Source organism: Lathamus discolor, chromosome 18 (assembly GCF_037157495.1).
Source record: "Lathamus discolor isolate bLatDis1 chromosome 18, bLatDis1.hap1, whole genome shotgun sequence".
Lineage (NCBI taxonomy): Eukaryota > Metazoa > Chordata > Aves > Psittaciformes > Psittacidae > Lathamus > Lathamus discolor.
In genome coordinates, this window is record NC_088901.1 from 6,032,710 (window position 1) to 6,049,639 (window position 16,930).

Here is a 16,930-nt window from a genome sequence, read left to right on the forward strand (position 1 = left end):
TCTTCATCTACCATCGGAAAATTCAGGCAGAAGCAGGCTCCCAAGCTCCACAGTGACTCCTTACTATATAATCTCCCTGGGTTACTACTTACATATTTAAAAGTACAGTAGTATCAAACTGCTATGGAAAGGACTTAGCCTGGAATTCACAATAGGACTAAGCTCTTTTTCCTCTGTCCAAGAACAAAAATGTCACATTGTTTACAGTGACATCTACGAAACCTTTGGGTCAATCTCTCTGCAGCGAATCAGCCAACACAAAGCCACAAGAGTACAAAGAATGCTGCTTTATTGATCATACTCTGTTAAAAGTTCACCAACTGGTTCCACTTTCATGAGCAGAAACTATAGGTTAATTCATCTGGAACTGAAAGGCAAGAAAGTCCAGTTCTTGCACAGAAGTAAACAGAAGCACACATGAAGAGGAGGATGTGAAGAACAGCATCCAGATCCCAATGACCTGTTAATGGCTCAGAACAAAGGCACAGTTCACACTTCATGTGAAGTTTATCCAGGAAACCAACCTGGCTGATGGAAAACACTGGAATTTAATACCTGCAATTTCCTGTGCATGGAAGAAGGGGTTGAGTACCAGCAATACTATAAGCTGCTGAGGAACCAAAAGACTGTAAGGAAAGCCTCAAATCCTAAGGTAAGCCGACCACTTGCCTGGATCAAAAGCACCTTGCATTATCAATGTCACATGCTACAAAGTCATCAGATGCTGAAAGTGAACAAGCTATTAACACTCCTGTTTGCTGTTCTGGAACACAGGAATCCTAAAGACTGAGTGTGGCACAGGCACTTACCAGGATTAAGTCTGTTTAAAACTCTTTATAATACTTGCAGTCTGCTGTGTGGCTTACACAGCAGCAACACGCACACAATACTTGTCACAGCACTCAGCAATTTAATGTATTTTATTTCTTTACTTCTCTTTTACAACCCAGAAATGAAACTGAAAGGACTGAAGTTTTCCTTCAGCCCACTTACAACACTTGGCAAGCAGGAAGGGGAACCAAACAAGAGGCAGAGCACTCTATCACAGGCATTTCAAGGCAAAGTCATAGCTGTCTGCACTGACCACTTTACAGCAGTGTGAAGACCTGAAAGAATTAAGAGCAGTTTACTTGATAAGGTGAGTCCAAACTGCTGCTCTGCTGCACTTCTGCAGTTCCCACAGGAACCTGGGTTTCTCCTGAACCCAGACCAAGACACTGCTTACAGCCCCCGGTCAAGGCCATATCATTGGTTTTATACAGTCACCTTCCACAGGCCAGGTAAAAAAAATATTCGATTTCAAACACTGTATTTATGGTCCCATTCATTCTGCCATCAATTACAACTACTTCACCTGTACACTCTTTCACAATTGCATTAGACAGAACAACTGTAGATTTAACTCAGTGATTTTTTTCTATGCATTAACAGAAAATGGAATTAAGTGAAGGGTTCTGTGTGCCCTCATGTCTCAAAAGCACCCCAGCTCCAAGAAAAATACAAAAATGGGGCTGAACAGGTGACTGAATCTTGCAACATTAAATTGTTTCTTAAAAAACTCAAGAAACCCCCAAAATTGGTTCATTCTATTAATGGAATAAAAGGCTGAAAAGAAAGATACCCTGGGCAGGCTACGGGTTAAGAGTCTCTGCAGGAAATACAGCAGAGCTGTAAGAAAAGAAAAAAAAATTATTATAAAAGAAAATAAATACCAGCCTAAGATAAAGCACAACCTCTTTTTGCTTTGAATACATATAACCTTCGTGTCAGTTAAAGCTCCGCTCTAAACCAAGGACAGTTTGGTTTATTTGCTCGGAACGGGGACACCAAAGTGCATTTCACTGCAAACGCGGGTTTGCTTCGCCCCCCCCCCCCCGGTCTGGCTTCCCACCGCCGCCCAGGGCCGTCACGCTGCGCCCGGACTGCGGCACACACCGGCCCCGGCCAGCCCCGCGGCCGCAGGAACCCCTATTCCTCCCGCGGGGTCGCCGCCCTGGGGCCCAGCGCAGGAACCGGCGGTGCCAGGCCGCGCCGGGGCCCTCGGCAGAGGCCGCGCTACGGGCGCAGGTGTCCCCGCCGCGGACAGAGCAGCCGCCCGCGGCAGCGAGCGCGGCCTGCGGCGCTGAGTCCCCCTTCTGCCGGTTCCCGCAACTCCGCGGCTGGGCCAGGCCGCCCCGGCCTCCTCCCGCCGCCATTTTCTTCGCGGCGGCTCCTCACAGGAGCCTGCGCAGGGCGGGGGCACGGCTCCGCTCCTCGGCGGAGCGCGGCGCCTGCGGCTTCGCCCGCGGCGGCCAGGCCTGCAGCGGTCCGGCCGGCTCCGCCGCACATCCCCCAGCGGGGCCGACCCCACCGCTCCCCGCCCGCCCCGGGGCCGGCACTTACGCGGAAGAACCCCGCGTCCATCTTGCCTCCTCCGCCTCCTCCGGCCGCGCGCGCTGCACGTCCCGGCGTGCCCCGCGCGCAGCACGCCCCTACGCACGCTCGGCGCTCTGGGAGGGAGGGGAGGAGGAAACCGAGGGGGCGGGGCCGGGCGCTCCGCAGCGCCTCTCCGCGCCTCCCGATTGGTTCCCACTGCCGCGGAGGGCCGGCCTTCGCGCGGCGGGAGGCCAATCGGAAAGAGCGACGTTCCGCCGGGGTGAAGGGGTGGTTGCGAGACGTCCTTCCGCGGCGCGCGGGGCGGGAGGCGGGGAGGCGGGGAGGCGGGCCTTCCTCTCGCGAGATGTTGCCGGTCCTGGGCGCGCGCGCGCGCGCTCCGCGGGTCAGGTGACCTTGCCGCCGGTGGCGCACGCGCAGAGAGTAAGTGCAGGGAAAAGCGGGGGGGCGGTGTATGAGGTAGCGCGTGCGGCGGGTGCCCCTGCGCGGGTTAAATAAGTAATTAACAGTGAGTTAATGAGGGTTTATCCACAGTGACGGCCCGGGGTGGGGGGCTATGTGAAACAAGCTATAATTAGAGAGGAAACACTGGGTGTCTCGCTATGAAGTGAGGTTTAACAGCACACGGCTCTGGCCGCGCTCGGTGGTGCCGCACCACGGCTCCAGGAAACTCAACTGCTCGTGAGCCGGGGAAGAGCCGGAGAGCACCGAGCCCGTCCGCCCAGAGCGGGACCCGGGGGACTGCAGGGCGAGGCGAGCGGCAGCCGGAGCGGACGCGAGGTGGAGCTGCGGGCTCGGCCCAGCGCAGCGGCCGGAGCTCGGGTGGGGACAGCAGCAGCGAGAGGTGGGAGCGCTTCACCCGTGGGCTTGGGTGAGGGAATTGTGCGGGCCTGCGGGAGGACTGCCAGGTGGAAAGAATGAAGAAAAGCCACACTGATTCTTGCACGACCCAGCACAGACAACTCCCGACTATGCCCTTAGGAAAACGTGCAGTCATTATTTATATGCCCAATTGTGCCCATTGTCACTGCTGAATACAGCCCAGCCGGGGTGTTGTAAAGAGACATACTTGACCAGAGAACACAGGAAGGATCTAGAAAGCCTGTGTATCATAGAATCAACTCGGTTGGAAAAGAACTCTAAGATGAAGTCCAAACTATACCCCAGGACTGCCAAGAACATGTCACTACACTGCCAAGCAGAAGGGTGCTTTGGTGCCTCTGACCAGCTTTGCATTAGTTTGCAGGGCTTTGTGGACCATGTCTAGTGAGTTTGTGTGAATCACAAGTGAGCATTCCACTTGCTTTGCCTATTCTCTCCCAAGGCTTCCAGAGTCTTGGATGTCTCTAATAGACCAATTTGGTATCAGCTTTCAGGTGCTTTGTTAGCTTGTTGGGATTTTCTAAGCAGCAGGTTTACCTGATAGCAACTCAGGGCAGGTTTGAAAGTGGGAGCTGGGTAACCGGACAGGGCAGGTGGAATTGGCGCTGGAACAGTTACTACTGCAGGACAAGGATGGTGTGGGACCGTGCCTGGAAAGCTGTTCAATCCACAACAAGCTGCACAAGCATTAAGTGGCAGCGCAGTGGGAACAGAGTGAGTTCTGTTTCTTAAGAAGGTGATTTTGCCTGGTCAGCAAAGCTCTGGGTTTTGCTGGCAGGAGTGAGGATGGATCCGTGGGGCCTCCCTGGCTGTGCCAGGATGAGGCAAATTTCACTGGTAAAACAGCACACTTTGAGTTGTTCAGATTGAGCCGCCCTAGTGTGGCCAAAGCAGTAATGTTGCCAATTATTATTATCACAAGTAATCCTACCAGTCCAGAATTGCTGTAGCACTGCATATTCTGCTGCAGTGAAGCAAAAAGTGAGCTTCACTGTGCTTAAATTCTGTCAATGGAACCAAAATTTGCTAGAAGTAGCTCTGGCTGGTAACGTAAAAAATACCTCTAAGATGGGGCTTATGTTTCCTGAAGATCTTGACTTTGATAAGTGAAACATGCTCAGGCAACATCCTCAGCCGCCCAGAAACAGAAAGAGGAGGCCAACTCCAAGTTAGAGAACTAGGACAAGTGAAATATTTACAACAAACAGCTGTCTTAATATTTAGTTTGGAATTCAAACTGTGCTCCAGTTTCATACCAAAAACAAAAAGCAAAGTAATCGAATTCAGTTTCTGCACAAAACCACTGGTTAGTAAAAATGACCTGTTCGAGGTCAGCCTCACGTTGGAAGCTCTTGGGGATACATTCTGTTAGAAAATGGTCACTCCTTTCTCTACAGCTTCCCAGAAAGAGGTAAAATGCCCCACTTCAGCTTCTTCCCAGTCCTCCCTGCCTGTCCTGTCAGCGTTTCAGGGCTGCTTGGGACCATCGCCACTCCACATCTGACAATGCTGCTGTGTGTTGGCACTCTGTGGGCTGTGAAGGTCCTTGGGAATGTCTTTGTTGCATTACTGCACACCCACAGTCATCACACTTGCAAAACAACATCACTGGCAGTTATTTTCTAGGAAAAAAAAAATACCTAAAAATAGTTCAAGCCTGGTCTGTGTTGGAGAACAGGATACGAGTTGTGCAGATGAAGCCTTGGTGCTTTCGCTCCCTTTCTGTGTTCACTTCTCCAGTTAAAGGGTTTGTGTACAACAAAACATTTGATAGTGAACCAAAAGCAATTCCTGGTGTGAGAGTGGAAACACTGAGACACCGAGTCCATTTGGAAAGGGAGAGGTTACTAACAGCAGAGAAATGGTTTTAAATACTTGAAAATAAAAAGTCCCTTTTTTATGTCAAACCATATATACGTGGTGTTAGAAAAACAGAAGGTGAGTAAGGATAAATACAGGTTTGATACTTCCTGTACCATCCATCATGTATAACCGAGGCTACAAACCCACTTCACATAAATCAACTAACCCAGGTTCATGTCCAAAGGTTTCTTCCCATTTATCATCAGTCTTTGTAACACACAAAAAGCTCCACAGAAGACGAGCGATCATCTTCTCCTCCTGCAGGCAGGCTCAGTATGTTTGGTCCCTCATGCCCAGAGCTCTGTGAGGCAGCTAGCTGTGTTGCTGGTGATTCACATGCCTCCACCACTTGATTTCAGTCACAGGGAAACCATCCAGGCCCTTTATTTCTCCTCCCAAGGGCAGGAAGTGGGATTAATTACAATCCGTAGACAAGAGTAACAGCTCCAAATGCAGATTCACTTTGTTGAGGAGTCCCAGATTCACGTAATAAGAATTCCACCACTCTGCTCTCACAGGGAGGATGAGTGTTCCCAGTTACCTGTTCTGCATGTGGATATCCACAGGTATGAAGGTCACTGTGGGATGCTGAGGCAGGCTGTGGCTGGGCTGCCCTAATGCAGGTGGCATTGCTGCTTTCGTGGGTTTGGGCTCCAGCTCCCGTTTCACTCTCATGCGTCTGTAAAGGCAAAAATGAAATGGTCACTAGAGCTGGTAAGTCTTGGGAAGACTGCTGCGGAAGGAAGTTACATCAAACAGCTTCTTAAAAGTCAATAAAAGACAGGATTTCATCCCAAAGATACTGAATGGCAAGTCAGGGCTCCCAGAGCATATAAATGTAACCCAGCACCCTGAAAAGTGCAAAATCAAGCTCCTCTGGCAACCACGATGCACACCAGAATGCTCCCTTGTGTCAACAGGGACCTCTAGGAACAGTTTCCATACAACATCCTCCATCACAAATCTCCTCCTGCTTCCCAACACTTCATTCACTGAACAGCTGCAGGGAGAGTCAGGGATTTCAGTCAAGTTAGCTTAGCATCTCCTGGAAACTTGCAGCAACCAATACTGAAATGGTCCCTTAGGTGAAAGCACATTCAGCAGTGACCTTGTTTCATCCTTTCTCACCTTAGTGAGGTACAGAGCTTGGCACATACCTGTTGTATGTTTTCAGTATGAGCAGAACCACCGTAAAAATTATAATCACTCCTACTACGATGGCAGCAACTATGGCTCCAGAGCCTGGCAGGGAAGCAGAAAGGGAAAGAAGCCTTATGTACAAAGTTGTCATTGTACGGTTTGAAGTTTGCGAAGTTCAAGGTCCACTTAAAATAAAGCAAACACAGCCACCTCCCCAGTGCTTTTCTTACTTTGATAGAGACTTTGTTCTTGAGACTTTGTGGTCACGTTTACCGAGAGCTGGGTGTTATTGACCAGTGGTGCAGCTGTCGTCATCTTGAGTCAGCTGCAGGCGGGAAAAAGAAGAGTGAGTTCATAAAACATTAACCAACATTTGACAGTGATAATTAGGCAACACTCCATCAAAGATTCATGGCCACTAAGTGCACATTCACTGGACTGGGATTCTTCAGATTTCCTTAAGAGGTGAAAATCTGGCTCTGCTGAAATCAGTGGTGGCTTTGCTACAACCTAGTCTGGATTTGCCTTAAAGCACACACTGCTTGGAATTAGTAGGCTAAAATAAGATACAAACTCAATTATGCATTGTTATCTACATATTATTGCTGTTACACAACCTTTGGATAAATACGTATGTTAAATGCTTTAGGATTTCAGATTATCATTTCAAGTTGAGATTCAAATCACTGTGCAAGTCAGCGTGAAGAATTCAGTATTCAGTAACATGTCTTTAAGTAAGGAAGCCTGCACTTCAAGGATTAAAAACTCCTTTATAGAATAGAATTAAGTAGCTTCATGCATCTAACATGAAGAAGAAAAACCATTTAACCCCTAACTGGAAGTTCTAAAAGTTACACGACAAACAACACTGACCCATGACAGGAAACGATTGCAGTGTGACTATGATGGAAAGCTGATGCAAGTTTAACCAGCGCTTCACTCGTGCCAGTGTCACCCCAGTCTGTTACTGGAAGAGGGCAAGTGCCCAAGGCTGAACCCACGTCTGCTCCTGCATCTGTGGAGGAAAAACTGCAGCTCTAGAAAGGAGCAGAGTGTGTTTGCTGATTTTATAAGCGTTTTCCAAATGTTTTCTAAACGTGACTAGTAACCTGAGCCATTAAAAGCCTCCCTTCAGCCTGAGAAGGGTGTGATACCACTTCAAACAAACCTCTGAAACCATTTCAGCTCCCAACTTCAGAGAGCTAATGCACTCAAACTCCCCATCGAAATTACTCTTTAGCACCTGATACTGGAATTGAGGTTCCTCATTTCAGATGGTGCAGGACTCTGCCCTGCTCTGTTACGCTCCATTGGGATACTGGGGATCTGTGGCATGTACTTAGTGGCTTTAATTTTACACAGCACAAGAGATACAATAGCCAGAAAATTATTAAGTGGACAGAAATCAGTCAGTAATAAAAAGAATAGGAAATTTGAAAGGTGCTTTTCCTTCTCTCCCCTTCCTTTCCCCCTCCTTGAGGTTTTCCTAAAGGTTTCTGCAAAGCAGCATCCATCAAACAAATCCCAGGTCGTGGCAGGTTGCAGGTCTGGGAGGGAAGCAGGACACAGCTCTGAGTGCTCCTGACAGGCAAGGTTGTTTCTGGGTGGGGAGGCTGAGTCAACGCACGGTGCGTACTTGGGAGGCTCCTCGGAGAGAGATGAGGAACGAGAGAGGTCAGTAACCAGCAGGAAGGGACAGGGGTCAGCGCCTGCCTGGGTAGGGAGGATCAGAATTGCAAGGTCCCTTCATCAAATACTTTGATCCCCTGAAGTTAAAAAGGTTCCAGTTTTTTCTTTTAATCTAAAAAAACAAAAATAACTCTGTTTCGAGCCTGTAACTGGGTCATTCTCCCCTGGCTGAATGGTTCCTTTGTCTAGCCAAGGCCAAGTTAATCCAGCAACATGATCATCATCTGTAGTTGTAGATCTGTCCACGCTGAAAGAACTATTTTGTCTTTAGAGTTTGCCTTTATTATAGAACAGCAGAAGGATTCACACACGCCTTGGAGGAACCTGGGCATCCGTCTGCTTCCCACCCATCCACTCGGTGCAGGTTGTACCACTGACAAGAGGAGGCTGAAGAGGCTCCATCCTGCTGCAGGCTGGGGAAACCTGAGCAAGTGTTTTGACAATGGGCATAATACAGAAAAAGCCACGTCCAGCTTTTACTTTGTTGCTCCTGACTAGAAGAGCACAAATTCCGGAGTTACAGAAGGGTTTTTCTCCTCCTCTGCCTATTAGAATAAAACCCCCAAACAAATAAGGCTGAATATTTCAGTATTAAGCCAGGTCGTACTCATACCTACAACCATCTGGTTCAAACCACTTTGGTAATGAGCTATTGAGCTATTTGTGCCTGAGTCACACCTCTAACTGAAGAATTCTTGTTGTCAGTGAAACCGCGCGTTACAAAAAGGATGAATTTATCGGGCAGGGTGTAACAAATCCAGGATGTAGCTTGGAGAATGAATCAAATCTTTGGTTTTTCCGCGCTGTGCAGCAAGTCAAGAGGTCCAAGGTCTGTGTCTCAGGCTGGGCTGGGAGGCGCAGGTTCCCCCTTTACCTACAGCCAGTCTCAGTTCCACTCCCCTCCCAACCATCCGGATCACGCCTGGCCATGCCCACACTGTGCAACTCAAGGGCCCACCCCTGGGAACCCCCCCCAAGTTCAGGGTATTCCCAGCTGGATCCTTGGCTTAGAAAAGCATTTAGGAAATCAGGGGTGGTCACTAAAAGCTGTAGAGCAGGGGAGCAGAGATGGACTTTGGTACAGCAACCACACAACATTCTTCCTCTCTGACACATGGCACACACTCCCCGGCACACATTGGCCAGGGGGGGCTGAGGGCCTCCAGCTCACCCACAGCTCTCAGGGCTGGGGGCACATTCCCATGTTATGGAGCTGGAAATGTTTCCATAAAGTGAAGCTTTGGGCATGTTTCCATTCCAAACACCCGGGCAGATCCACGAGAGGTTGTTTTGGCAAGCAGCAGCAATGCCCCCATTGATACACCTTGCACCTGCCCTGCCCGCGCTCACTCACATGGATCAGAGCTTGTCTGTCAAGCAGCTCCTGCAGTTACAGGAGAGGGGAGATGGGGAACAGAGCCTTTGGACTGAGGTTTTTCCAGGAGAGCAGGACTTTGGGAGCCAACTCCCTGCAGGAGGCAGGTGCTGGGCAGGAAGAGGCACCAGTGCTTTGCCACCTTGGAAGAGGGGTCTGCATCGAGCTGTGTGCAGGCTTTAAACTACACAAATCAGCTGCTGTTTCCCAGCAGGAATATACACGGGGTTTATCCCAGAAGCTTCATTAGAGAATTCATTCACCCTTTCAACTGCTCTGCTGCATAGGCGGTGTTTTCTTTGTGTAGTGTGGCAAAACACAGGCTGAAAACGAAGGTGATTTTTCTCTCCTCACTCACCCAGGTCTAAGGAAGAGCACTGGCTGCCAGCTCTGCCATGCTGGGGCTTCATCCCCTTCCCAACAATGTCAACAGGGCTGGTCTTAAATCATAAAACCCACTGAGGAATGAGACAACCAAACCCAGCTCTGGGTTGCTTGACTCCTGGGTTTCTGTCTCAGTATACTGGCTAGGAAAGGGAATTTTGTCTGGGATATTTAGAAATAGACTGGAATTTGTTCCCTCAGGTCCTCTTGCAGATGTAAATGAACAAGTGCCATGTGAAAACCATCTTACACAATCAAAAGGCCACCGAGAGCTGAGTTCACATGAACACTACCAGGGTGCTGGAGCTATGTGAGGAGGGGCAAATTGTCAGAGGTATAAAGCACTCATTCCAATAAACAAATGCCAAAATGTTACTGAAGAAGCCCATGAGGCAGCTGGGTCCTGTTAAATAAGGGGAAAGGACTTCTACAACAAGAGCGGTAGGTGTCCTGGCAGGTGACTGAATCTCAGATTTGTTCTCTTGCAAGAATTCCACACCACAGACCCATTCTCATCCTTTATCTGGGAAAGAAGAGGCTGAGGAGTCAGCTACCGTCATCCACATCCACCCTCCACAGGAGCTCTGTGCTAAGGCCTGTCTGCCTGAGGTCCAGCGCACACTGTTTGAGGTCCAGCTCAGCTCACACATCAGCCTAAGCAGCAAACTCACTTCCATCCCAAGAGGAAGGAGTTAATCCTTCTAATTAAGTCCAGAGCTTTTCTCCCTTCCTACAAGTAACTGAGCCCAAGCACAAGGACCTGGCCTGGGATCTGCCCCAGGCAGTGGATGGTGTTTCAGCTCCACTCCTGCCTCGCTGACATTCCCTGTCTTTGCAGCCAGATTCCCGCTGTCGTGTGCTTTGAACCTGTGTGTTTCATTGTGCCTGGCTGCTTCCAGCACTGAGGGAATCAACCGGGCATCCATGGCACAGCATGGGAGGGAAACAGCTTCACGTTGGAGAGTCACCAACTCGGCTTCAGCTCCCCATAACCCGTAGTCATGGGTCCAAACAGCCTCATGGCCACGCAGCCACGTGCTTCCAGCAGCATCACGAGCCATGGGAACAGGGAACATCGCCGGGGGTAGAGGCAAGCTGTAATTTCAGAAGCAATAAACCCAGTGCTGCAGTGAGACCGGAATGTGCCTGAATTTACCTTGTGAGGCTCAAAAGAGGGAAGAAGGAGGAAAAAAACCACCCAAGTTCAAACGGCTAATGGGAGCTGAGGCACAGCCATGGCCTGAGGCAAACTCCCGGCTCTCTGTGGAGCCTGTGTTCTACGTGTCCCCAGCTCGGACCAGCACCTGTGTGTGAGCGTTTGTCTCAGGTCCTCACAGGAGCTCTCCAGGTTCAGGTGATGTTAAAACACAGATTAAAAGCGTTTCCTTTCCTTGCCAAGACAGTTACACAAGCTGCAGGCGACTGCGCTGCGCAGTAGCAGCACCAAGAACAAACAGCAGTAATTGTACCTGGCTTGTACACTGAGGGGCTGGGACGCCCCAGCTCACACAGACGATGAGGACTGGGGCAGTGAAGGCAGGTCCCCAGAAAGGAATGCTCTCGCTTCGAAAGCCATGCCCACAAGCATGAACCAGAGAGGCTTTGTCAGAAGCTTGCCCAGGAGCAAGGTCTAAACTGGGCTGGGAACTGCAGAGTTCCCAGTTCCAACTTTTTGCCTTAAAACACTGGGCCCCCCACACCCCTCCTCTCCCTCTGTGTGAATGCACTTATTCACAGCAGCTCCAGCAGCTCCACCATGATCAGCAAAGTGCATCCACACCATAAAACCACTGTGGATCCTGCAGGGCAGGGCTGCCTCTGCAGACAGCGCACGGAAGCAAAACAAGCCAGAGGTGTTTTCCCACTGGTTCCAAGCCAGGATCTCAGGCACACTTGGATTAGAAGCCTTGTAAATGTTATGTCAGAACCAGGGTTTGAACTGGAATGGACAAACCCCACCACGCTGCTGGAGCCCAGAGCTCAGCTGTGGCCCCCAGGGCTGCTCAGAGGGGCTGTGGATTGAGCTCCCATGACAGGCATAGCCCAGAGGGAAGAGGGAAAACCCAGCAAAACCAGCTCCTTTGGCCAGACCTATGGGAAGCTCGCCTTCAAACCGACTGCTGAAACAGCACCTGTGACAAGAGAAGGAAAAAGGAGCTGCCTGGAGCAAACCAGGACAACAGCAATCAAAAGAGAGACACACAAGCCAAACGGGTTGAAATCTGTAGCCTATCCTCCACCTTCCTTCCCAGCCAAGCCAATCCATGGCTGAAGTCCAGTATCATTTGTGAATGATTTGCCCAAACCAGGACTGGCTTCCCAGAGTAGGAAACCACTTCTCCCAGTTGCGATACCATCTCACGCCTCCCTCACCAGTCCCTTCTGCTCTCTGAACCCTTCGCTGCCTGAGGGCAATCCCTTACCCAATGGTGCGCAGATGCCAGGAACCAGCCCAGGGAGGAAGAGGATCCCAGATGTGCCTTCAGGCACTTCCCATTGCATCCGGCTGAGCCAGGGAGATGGCAACAGCTTCTCCTGGAATACCTTACACTGAGATCCCCATGGCACAGAGCAAACACCCATGGCTCACACTGGGACCCAGACCAGCCTGGAATGAGTTCTCACCTGAGCTGCCTTTCATAGCAGAGCTCTCTGCATTTATGAGCACAAACCATGGGGTGTGAATCGACCGCTCCTGTTCACTGGCTGAGGGTGTTCTTTTCGAGGGATGAATACCCTTGCTTCCGTGCTAGGTGAGTTCTGAGGCTTCCATCACAGGCTCAGAAGCCTTCAAGGGCCTAACACACTGTAGGTTTCAGCTGCGTTTCCCCATGCTTGTGACTCAGTGCGAGCAGCACAATCGTCCCCACCACATCTCTTCCCTTTCCCTCATGCCCAGCAACAGCCCAGCTCAGCCTCTCCCAGCTCCTCAGCTACGCTGGTCCCAGCCTGGCACAAGGGTGTGAGAACCCCACACAGGGGTGACCCTTGTGAGCAGACGCCAGCACCCGCAGGGTGCTCGGCGCCCCTGGATTTACCCCAGTAACTGCTGATCTGAGACCAGAGTGGGGCATCGCTCACAGACTCCTCCAGTTCCTTTGTGCACCAAATCCGCACTGATCCACTATTAGGGCCGTAAGAAAAGGCATTTAGCGTAACGAATACAAGTCACGCTTTCAGTAGCAGCAGACAGGTAGGAGCAGGGCTGGGCAGGAAACCCTCATGAACTACTGCCAACAAAGGAGCCAAGCCTGCTGCCAGCTGCGGGCTGGCCTTTATGGCTGTGTCCTCTGCGGCACAAGGTGCTCCCCAGCTCCTGGGCTGGGTCTGCTGCAGCTGCAGCTGCTCATGTACCAGGAAAACGCAGATCTCAGCGCTGCTCCAAGAGCCTCTGCAGGTTTCGGATCCCCCCGCTTTTTCTGCATTGAAAAATACAGAGGGAATTCCGTGTGCAATGGGGAAAACAGCTCCTTCCGCTTCGCAGGCTCCTAAAGCCCTGCACACGCGGTGCTGGCAGCCCCGCTGCACCCATGGGGATGTCCCCCTCCTGCAGGAACACTGGAGCTGAACACATGGCAGACAGGACCTCAGGCACCCTGTGCTGCCCCAGAACGCCCCGAGCCCTCAGCCAGCACACGGTGCCCAAACCCGGCGGCCCCAGCTGCAGCCAGCCAAGAGCTCCGGCGGGGCCACGAAGCCACCGGTGGCTGCGCTTTGTCCCCAGCCCGAACCCTCCATCCAGCAGCACGCGTTAGTGGGGTGCCTGCTGACATCCTACGCTTCCTTCAGCGGGGCAGTCCTGCGGCACTCGGTACATTCCTCACTGTGATAACCCAGGGATCACAGGTCGACCCTGTCAGCGACTTCAGCATGTTCCCAACAAGGAAAGCAGCGAAGCTCTGTTCCACGCTCAGACACTCAGGGAACTAACACAACGCTCCGAGCTTTCTAGTTCTTTTCCTGTTAAACCTTAGTCTGGCCGCGGAGTAAAACGAAATACGGCAAAGGCACACCCACCCCCCAGCAAAAACCAAAGCAACAGAACCTTATTTATGGTGCTGGGGCTGAATAAATCCTGACGAGAGGCTCATATCCACAGCGAGGAGAGGGCGCAGCCGGGGCGAGAGCGGCTCCTTCCCCGCGCAGCAGCTCCGTGCTGTGGGCGCAAACAGCTCCGCGGGTCAGCGCCGGGACCTCAGCACTGAGGGTGTCAACGAGAGCGGCGGCAGCGCCGGCTCAGCGGAGCGAGGGCAGAGCCCCGGGCGCGCACGGTCCCTGCTGCGGTCACCGCCAGCCTCAAACCCGCCGTGACCCCGGGCGGGCGCTCGCAGGAGCTCCGCCGGCACCGGCACCGAGAGCGGCGGCTCCGCCTCCCGCCCGGCCCGGCTCGTCCCGTTCCGCCGCAGGTGCGGGGCTGCCCCGGCTCCAGGGGAGGAGCTGCGGGAGGAGCAGAGCGCGGAGCCCAAGCCCGGCCGAGCCCCCCCACCCCCGCCCCGGGTCCCCGCTCCCGGTACCGCGGCGCTTCAGCCCCTCGCGGAGCCGGTGCGGACCCGCCGCCCCCAGCCCGAGGGCACCCCAATGCACAAAGGGCTTCAGGGACTGCGGGGGGAGCTCCCCGAACACACCCGTCCCAAGGACGGGCAGGGGTTGTGTACTGACGGGTACCGTCAGCAGGATCTCAGAGGGCAGGAGCCCCTGGCCGCGAGCCTGCGCTCAGCCGGCTTTAGCACAGAATCACAGCATGGTCCTGGACATCCTCACCTCCTAAAGAAACATTTGTGCTTTCCTAACACGGGCCTTGTTCCGCTCCGGTGTTCACAATGATCTATGCCGAGCCCCAGGTTGAACCCCACAGAACAAACCCACAACGGTTTTCTCATCAGAGTTTAAGAGCTCAGAGTTTCAGGCAAATGCATTTTTGTTTGCACAGCTACAGAACTCCACATTGGTCACTTCCAGCTAAACCCTTTTGCCTCCATCCCACCAAACCCCGCTCAGGTATCCCAGCTCCTTACAACCACGAGTGAATCTCGGGAAGGATTACTCACCACTCGGTTTTCCAAGGAACAGATGCAGCTCGGTTGGTTCCTTTGCAATGACTGCCTCAGCCTGCATAAACAAGAAGGAACACGAGGCTCTTTTCTGGGCACAGGAGTGGTACCTGGCTGCACACCTCCCCTGGGCTGTATCCCTGCGCAGAACAAAGGGGCTGCTTTCAACAGCGGGCACTCATGACTTAGGAAAGGAACAAATAGTTACATCTTAGTTCCTAATAACAGTAATAGCTCTGATTTCATTCTAGTAGCGCAAGAGAGGAGACACCAGCCCCAGTGGCGGCCCATCAGCCCCAGTGAATGCCATCAGCCCCCGTGGCGGCCCATCAGCCCCAGTGAATGCCATCAGCCCCAGTGAATGCCATCAGCCCCAGAGACTGCCATCAGCCCCAGTGACTGCCCATCAGCCCCAGTGACTGCCATCAGCCCCAGTGAATGCCATCAGCCCCAGAGACTGCCCATCAGCCCCAGTGAATGCCATCAGCCCCAGTGACTGCCCATCATCCCTGTTAATGTGGAAAGAGGACAAAGTTCTGTATTTTCACCAAATTCCTGCTGTCTTTGTTGTGGAAACCAGAGCACTGGGGTACAGGGTGAGCTCTGCAGACCCCCTGTTCTGTCCTCCAGGGCGAAACCAGAGCAGACCTCCTATGTCTGGATGTGGCGTAAGGCACAGCTGGATCCCAAACTACTTGGCAGATTCCCAGCACAGCACTGTGGGGCAGGGCCAGGTCACAGCATTTATGGGCTCACCCGGAGGCCCCAGAGGCTGGGCTTCCCCAGCAGCTCGGCTGGTGCCCAGCCCTGCTCCTCAGGGAGCTGCTGGCTGCCTTGACAGAGCCTAGAAAAGCTGCTGTAAAACCCCACCGCGATGGTTTGCAGGCATCACAACGTGCCAGAAAACCCACTTTCATTTAGTAAGTGCCATCTCTGGTACAATGCTTGTGAAGGGGTGTGAACAGCGACAGCAAAGCCAAGTAAAAGCTCAGTAAAAGTAAATGGGCTCTTTCAAAGCATGTGTGCAAAGGGGGGGCGAGGCTGTGACTTCCCTGGTGCTTGCTCTGGAAGAAGTCCCTCACCATGTTCTTAAGTTACAGGCTCTATTCTATTAGCTACAGCCATACACTGGGTTTATACTTTGGTGTGTATAAAGCCCTGCTGTCAACATCAGTTACGTAGTTTACAGGTCACCAGCCACCAATCCTGATCTCATCCCATTTGTAGAGCACCAAATGGGATACTGGGATGTTCGAGAACGATCCCAGAGAAGTCAGTGAGTACCAAAAGACACCAAACTCTCAATGAAAAACTACAGGTCCACTTTGCAGCCTTACAAAAAACCATAAAGAAGCGACATAAGCTAATAATGTGTCACTGAATTTATGGATCCAGCTTACACCTCCAGGCTCATAAGGCCAGTTCACAGCACCAGTGATTAAATTTGCAATTTGGCTGCAATTAGAAGGGTAGAGAACAGAGCTGTCCTGGTAAGAAAACAAGGAAGAACAGACGTTATTACAGACACCACAACCGAGTAGAAATTCTTACTGGGTCCCAAGTTCTGTAGCTGCAAGGGATGGATCTGAACTGCACTGCTGAGGTGGCTGCCCCATGGAAGGACACATCTAAGCCCGACTGCACCCCTCATCCGTGCTTGCTGTGTCATGTTACTCAAACAGGAACATAGTCATTGGCTAGAGCCAAAAGGATAAAGTATAAACCCAACCGATTCTGTGTGTGACGCAGCAGAGTAACAGATGCCCAGGAGTCCCTTTCCCCCGCCTCGCCCTAGTCCTGCTGACACCCAGGTTTCTGCTGATACCGTAGTTGGAATTCATTTGCTTCACCAAGGAAATCAAACATTCCCATCTACAAGCCTGAACACGCCAACGTGTTAAAACAGAAGAGACCTGGTGCAGAAGAGGATTTTAACACATTAGTTAACATTTAACATACTGTGCGTTTTCTAGGGTGACGTGGCACAGGTACAACTGAAAGGTAAAACAGAAACAACCAAAGCACAAGATGAAATACATACACAGCCATGTGTGTGTCCATCAAGGTGGGTACCACAATACCAACGTGATGTCTCTAGCCCTGATCTTCAGGTGAAGGGTACGGAGACAGCCCAACAGATGCTGTGCAGGCCTTCCTCAAGCTATAGGACTGA

General features: G+C 51.8%; 2 protein-coding genes across 8 annotated transcripts in view; both read right to left on the minus strand.

The window, feature by feature from the left end:
* SRRM1 (serine and arginine repetitive matrix 1) overlaps window positions 1-2,482 on the minus strand; it is a 16,592-nt gene extending 14,110 nt beyond the window's left edge. For all 5 annotated transcript variants that reach the window (XM_065697639.1, XM_065697638.1, XM_065697636.1 and 2 more), the window contains exon 1: window positions 2,383-2,482. In XM_065697639.1, coding sequence (XP_065553711.1) covers window positions 2,383-2,403 — 21 coding nt within the window. In that variant the 5' untranslated portion in view covers window positions 2,404-2,482. The remainder of the gene's footprint in view (window positions 1-2,382) is intronic.
* A 1,965-nt stretch (window positions 2,483-4,447) lies between these two features.
* NCMAP (non-compact myelin associated protein) lies at window positions 4,448-14,786 on the minus strand. 3 transcript variants are annotated; one of them, XM_065697760.1, is made up of 5 exons: window positions 13,752-14,117; window positions 7,132-7,273; window positions 6,489-6,583; window positions 6,276-6,360; window positions 4,448-5,797 (listed from the first exon to the last, which is right to left on the minus strand). In XM_065697760.1, the coding sequence occupies exons 3-5, from the start codon at window positions 6,571-6,573 to the stop codon at window positions 5,656-5,658; spliced, it is 312 nt and encodes a 103-aa protein (XP_065553832.1). In that variant the 5' UTR covers window positions 6,574-6,583; window positions 7,132-7,273; window positions 13,752-14,117; the 3' UTR covers window positions 4,448-5,655. The 3 variants fall into 3 exon arrangements, with proteins under 3 accessions (XP_065553832.1, XP_065553833.1, XP_065553831.1); XM_065697761.1 differs by lacking the exons at window positions 7,132-7,273; window positions 13,752-14,117 and adding an exon at window positions 14,755-14,786; XM_065697759.1 differs by lacking the exon at window positions 7,132-7,273 and having other exon boundaries at window positions 13,752-14,115.
* Window positions 14,787-16,930: the final 2,144 nt, after the last annotated feature.

What these genes read in the sequence shown, in the direction of transcription:
- NCMAP (XM_065697761.1), bottom strand. Translation starts at nt 6,573, where the DNA reads ATGACGACAGCTGCACCACTGGTCAATAACACCCAGCTCTCGGTAAAC. An exon ending in AGAACAAAGTCTCTATCAAA is followed by an intron (nt 6,361 to 6,488) that starts GTAAGAAAAGCA and finishes CTTCCCTGCCAG; the next exon opens with GCTCTGGAGCCATAGTTGCT. An exon ending in ATACTGAAAACATACAACAG is followed by an intron (nt 5,798 to 6,275) that starts GTATGTGCCAAG and finishes TTGCCTTTACAG; the next exon opens with ACGCATGAGAGTGAAACGGG.